Source organism: Muscardinus avellanarius (assembly GCF_963383645.1).
Source record: "Muscardinus avellanarius genome assembly, chromosome: 3".
Taxonomy (NCBI): domain Eukaryota; kingdom Metazoa; phylum Chordata; class Mammalia; order Rodentia; family Gliridae; genus Muscardinus; species Muscardinus avellanarius.
Genome location: NC_137788.1, coordinates 127,820,354 through 127,826,353, shown reverse-complemented (window position 1 = coordinate 127,826,353; position 6,000 = coordinate 127,820,354). Strand labels below are relative to the sequence as shown.

Sequence of the window (6,000 nt, the reverse complement as noted above, 5' to 3'; positions counted from 1 at the left end):
TTTGCCGCTTCACTCAGGGAGGACGAAAACAGGTTCCAGGGCTAACCGGAAGGTGTCTGCTCTAGGGACAGCTTGGCTCAGACCTGAGCTCCAAGGCCGGCAGGCCCGGGGCGCCCCGGAGTAGCGGCTGGGAAGGCGGGCTGTCCAGGGTTTCCAGGGGTTGGGCTCCGGGCAGGTGGGCGGGTCTCCGGGTGCAGTATAAAAGAGGAGCCCGGCTGCCCAGCTACTACCCATCTGGCTCTCCAGTCAGGACCAGGAGGCCCCCTGCTCTGAGCTCGCAACCAGACCCAGAGAGCTTGCCCAAGAGGAACAGGTCTGGTTCCTATTAATTTGTGTATTTAGTGCCCGGGAACCGGGGGCAGGGTGGGTTTGAGCATGTGCGTGAGGATCGGCCCGGCCCTGGGTCCTAGATTTGTGGGTGCTTCCAGGGGGGCCAGGGGAGGGGAGGGATCCAGCAGGAGCAGGCGGCCAGCTCACCGGTGTCTCTGCCTCGCAGGAGCTTCTCCACCTCGCCCGCCTCGCCCCAGGATGCGGCTGCTCGGGAAGCTCCGCTCCCCCGCCCCGGAGCCCGCCTGCGCCAACGTGCTCACCCCCGGCCGCATCCCCGAGTTCTGCATCCCGCCGCGGCTGGCGCTGCCCTGCCCGCCCGAGGCCGCCCCCGCCGCCGCCGCCCTGCCCCGGCGCTGCGCCGCCGAGCCCGACCTGTGGCCCGCGCTGGCCGAGCGCGCCGCGCGCACCGACTGGGACCCGCGCTCGCAGGCCGCGCTGTCGCTGGCGCACCTGGCCCGCGGCCGCACCGCCTACGGCTTCTGCGCGCTGCTCGAGAGCCCGCACACGCGCCGCAAGGAGTCGCTGCTGCTCGGGGGCGCGCCCGGCCCGCGCCCGGGCCCCCGCGCCGCGCCCCCCGCGCCCCCCGCGCGCCTGCAGGCCGAGGCCACCGTGGCCCTGGACCGCGCCGGCGCCGCGCTGCGCCTGGCCGCCGAGTACCGCCCGGGCACCGGGAGCCTGCGCATCCGCCTGCTGCGCGCCGAGGGGCTGCGGCCCGGCGCCCCCGAGCCCCGCGCGCTCGGCTGCCGCGTCAGCCTGCTCCTGCGGCCGCCCGGGGCCACGGGCCGGCAGCGCGGCGCCGTGCTGCGGCGGAGCCGCAAGGCCGCCCTGGAGCAGGACTGCTGCTTCGAGGGGCTCACGGAGGAGCAGGTGCGCCGCCTGGCCGTGCGCGTCGAGGCCCAGGACAAGGGCCGCCGCCTGCAGCGCCGCCGCGCGCTGGGCCAGGGCGAGCTGCTGCTGGGCGCGCTGCTGCCGCTCTAGCCGCCCTGCCCCGCACGCCCGCTGTGTACAGAATAAATGCTATTTTTCTATTTATAATCTGGCTTTGCTAATGCTTCTCGCTCTTCAGCATCCGCCTCTGTCATCGTTTGTTAGTAGAGAAAGAAAGCAGTGAGGACTCCCTTCTAGGTTCCCCGTACTGGATCCCTCTTGTTTTACATTCAAAGGAAGAAAGGGTTGGCGTGGGCTGGGAAGGGAGAAAGGAAATACACTCATCTGCTTTGGTTTTCCCTTCTTCTTGCCTTATGTAAAGGGCAAATGGTTTATGGGCTAAAAACAATGGATTCGTCGTTGAGTCATGCCCAACGCTGAGATTCATAGACGCAGCTTTACATAGGACAGGACATAGGTGATATTCACATTTAAATGTACATGCATCAGAGCGTACACCCTCTTCGATTATATGGACACCATGGTGGGATTTCCCCGGAAGATTCTTTTAGAAGTGAATTCGTTAAAAATCGCCCAGAAAGGGGAAAATGAAGGAAGTGGAGGGTCTTCCAGTAGGTGGTCCTGTGCGTCTTAGTAGTCTTGATGTCTTTTCTTTCTCCAGAAGGTGTCCTGGGAAGTGCTTCCTGTCTCTGCAAACAAGTTTTTTTTGTTTTTTGTTTTGTGGTATTATTCCCTCCTAACTGTGAATCTAAGTTATATAGGAATTTGCAATAGGATTACCCAGATGAGTTGAAATGTAAATTGTTAGTTTCTAGAACACTGGGTTCTAAGACAGGGTTTCTTAATCCAATTTATTTTTCATTTGTTAATTCAACAAAAAGACCTGAGTCCCACTGAAACCCGATGACACCCTCGAGGGTTTGCCTCCTCTGTGGGCCTCCAGGGTGTAGGGGATGGGCAGTGGAGTGGGAGGCAGAGATGGTCTAGTCTTTTTCTGCCACTTGCTGCTTATCTGACCTAAGGCAAATCAGGTCATCACCCAAGCTTCATGTTCATCATCTGTGAAGTAGAGATAGTGTCTGCCTCACGGTTTTTCCTTAATCCTCAAACATCCCTTGGGCACACATGAGACGATAGCATAGTTGTAAAGGCTGGCACTGCACTCTTGAACAGATGCTCGGTAATGTTCCCGAAAACAAACAAACAAAAAAAGCTCTTTCTCCTGTTTCTTTCCAATCGTTTTTCCTTAGTTCTGAGTGGAGCTGGCAAAATAGAGGGCCACCTGAGATGGTCAGCAGTGAGAATACAGTAAATATGGTAAATCTCCTCATACGCAATAACTTGTATTCATTCTGCATCAGAAAGCCTTTTAGCATTGCTGCTACCAAAATTAGGTTCTGTGTTGAAATTTGATCAACTAAATACATACTCTGGATTTTAAATATGATTTTGAAGTGGACCATTTAGCCTTTAAGAATTATTTACTTTTGAAGCTGAGAAAACATCACAGTGCTAACTTGCTCAAAGCCAAGTAGCTTGTACATACAGCTGGACTCAGATGAGAACCCAGTTGACCTGACTTCTCCAGTCAGTTCTGGGAAGTGGCCGTGGATGCTCTCAGAAATAAGAGTGGTCAGGGGAGGCTTATCTGAGACTTTAGAAAGGAGTCATTGCAAGAGGAGCGCAGTGTGTCTAATGAACCCCCAAAGGTACCCCTCAGAAGGTTATATTTACAGCTCCAATCCAGAGTCCTTGGTTTTTCCTTTGTATGTCTTCTCTCCTGGTTTTCCTTAGTAAAGGTCTGTCCTTCCTGTCACTCAAGTACAGTCAAACTTGGAATCCTTTCTTTCAAATTCCACTCTACTCAGAGGATGGTTCTTCAAACCATCCTCCCCTGGCCACACTGTCTGCAAATAGCAGCATCCTCATCTGTCTGCATCCCTCATCCTTGATGGCACTATCTCTGCCTCATGAAGGTGCAGCCATGTCGTTGTTGCTCCAAAAGGACCTTTGCTTTCTAGAAGCGGCAGGGGCTTCATTCCCTCACTCCCTGCTCCATCTCTGACACCCAAAACAATCTCTCGCATATATAGGCATTCAATAGATATCGAGCAAACTGAGTTTTGAATGAAGATAGGAAGAGATAGAATCAATAGAGAAGAGAGTCAGGTATGGTGGTACACAACTGCACCCTCAGTCCTTGGAAGGCTTAGGCAGGAAGAGTACAGCCTCAGCATCTTGGTGAGACTCTCAGCAACCTTAGACCTGGTTTCAAAACAACAACAACAACAACAACAACAACAACAACAACAACAACAACGGGCTGGGGATGTAGCTTAGAGGTAGAATGCCCCTGGATTCAATCCCCAGTACCAACAAGCAAACAGCCTAGGGGTGTAGCTCAGAGGCAGAATGCCTGTGGGTTCAATCCCCAGTACCAAACAAATGAAAAAACAGAGAACTGGGCTGAGGAAGGACCAAGCTTTGAGGCTGTCTAACACGTAGAAAGTCAGTAGAGGAGGAGAGGCCAGGATGTGAGGAGCAGAGTGGCAGCCAGTGAGGTAAAGACCAGCTGAGAGCGGTAGCTTGGGAGCCAGGAGGGGAAAGCGTCCTAAGAAGGAACGCTCAGCCTAAATGAGGCTGGGAGTCAAGGGAAATGAGCAGGGACCGCTCGTTGGCTATGGCCAGCGGAAGGTCCGTGGCGGCTCTGACAAGAACAGTTCTCTGAGAGTAGCAATGACAGGAGCCAGGCTATAATGGGTTAAAACACAAGTGGAAGATGAGAAATAAAGACAGAATGTTTTGATTGGCGAGGAAGAGAGAGAAGGGGCTATAACTGCAGGAAATGTGGAGTCAAAGGTTTGTTTTGGTTTAATGTGAAAGAGTCAAAGCATGTTTGAAATATTCAGATTAGAGGAAGATAAAGTTAGGGTAAAGAGAACCAGGAAGAACTGCAGAAACAATCTTTGGAAAGAAAGCAAGGGAAGGTCTAGAACACGTGAAGGGAGAAGCCGAATCAAGCACCCACCTGCCTACTGTGCTATGCATGGCGCCATTCACCCAGAGGCAGGCCATACTTGGAGTCCTGGGTCATTGGCCGGTAACAGTGGAGACTACACCACAGTCCAGGCTGGGGCATGACCAGGACCTGCTTCTAAAAGCACTCCCATAAGACTGAGGAAAGGCTTGCTAGAAGGCCCCAGCAAACTTCTCTACGTAGTTACTGGCCCACACCGGGTTGCAGTCTCAGCCTGATCCACCCCTCAAGGGCCAGCGTGTTAGCTTTAGAATTACTGGGGATATCGCTTAGTGGGGTAAGGGTACTTTCCACTGAGGCAGATGCTCCATCCTGTCAGGAAGTGAGAAAGAAGAGGTCAGGTGGGCCCTCAGAAAGACCTGGCTCCAGATAAAGGCTCTGTGTACCTTAGAAAATAATAAATTTCCTCCAACCTTGGTTTTTCCTTTTCTAAAATATTGGGTCTGAAGATGGGAAGGTCTAAAGGAGATAATTACATGTAGTCATGGCAAGATTCCTAGTAACAGTGAGAGGCCGCTTTTGTTTTCAAATATAATTTGTATGCAAATGGGTATGGTTTTGCAGAACTTTTTGTGCACATCTGTGATTCTAATCTTAAGCCTGTACAAAGGTCAGTCTACTGGGAACATGTCTGGGTGACCACACTAAATGACAGAAACTCAAAGAAAGACATGGTCCCCTTCCACTGGCTGTGTGCTGCAGACCCGTCTGCCATGTTCCAGGGAGGGGAACAGAGCTCTGCTGGTGTGTGCTTCCAAAACCAGCCATCACTACTGGAGATTTTCATCCTTTGTGACCATCAAGGCCTGGGTACCAAATCCTCACATGAGCAGATACTACTGCTTATCCTAGGGCTCATTTTGCAGATTGGGAACCATTTCTGGTACCATTTCTGGTTTTGAAAAAAACTGATGTCTCCTCCTCCTGTGAGGAGCAGACAGACAAAGGAGACGACGCCTTTTTGTCTCAACTGCCTCTGCAGTGCTCCCAATTTCTAAGTGCCCCTGAACCTTCCATTTTTCCAGCTCAGACTCCACTCTTCACCATCATTGCCCTTGTTATTGATTGTTGTTGCTGTTTCCATTTTGAAATTGGATCTCACTAATCTCATTAAGTTGCTGAGGCTGGTCTTGAACCTGCAATCTTCCTGTCTCGGCCTCCTCGGTACTGGGGCATACACCACCATGCCCACATCATCGCCTTGAAAAAAATTTTTTGTTTTTAAATAATTTTGGCTTATCACTACAAAGAACTCTCATATGCCCTTCACTTAGACTTTCCATATGTTAATGTTGTACCACATATGCTTTTATCATTATCATCTCTCTCTCTAATCTTTTAAAAATGAGTTGAAGCTGGGTGTGGCGGTGCACGCTTGTAATCCCAGTCCTTGGGAGGCTGAGACAGGAGGATCTCAGATTTAAGGCCAACCCTGGCAAAGTAACATGGCTCTAAGAAACCTAGTGAGACCCTGTTTTCAAATAATGATATGACATGAGGCTGGCTGAGGGCGGAGTTTGGAGGTGGAATGCCTCTAGGTTCAATCCCCAGAACCCCCCCCCCCGCAAAAAAAGAGTCTAATTTGAACCATCATCCAATTTAATTTCCTAACACTCTGCTTTCATGACAAGCAAGAGCTTCCCAAACCTACACAGCACCCAGCAGTTTTGCATTGGCATCTAAGATCTGCTGTGGTCTCTCAGGCCCAGCACTTCCAACCTCACCCTCCAGAGCCGCACTGCCAG

General features: G+C 52.1%; 1 protein-coding gene across 1 annotated transcript; it reads left to right on the top strand.

Annotated features, from left to right (window-relative positions):
* Positions 1–507: 507 nt before the first annotated feature.
* Positions 508–1,308, top strand: LOC308260331 (C2 calcium-dependent domain-containing protein 4B-like; the record flags this gene model as incomplete). Its single annotated transcript, XM_080691630.1, has 2 exons — positions 508–880; positions 923–1,308. Exons 1-2 carry the CDS (start codon positions 529–531, stop codon positions 1,306–1,308), a joined length of 738 nt encoding a protein of 245 aa, XP_080547756.1. The 5' UTR covers positions 508–528.
* Positions 1,309–6,000: the final 4,692 nt, after the last annotated feature.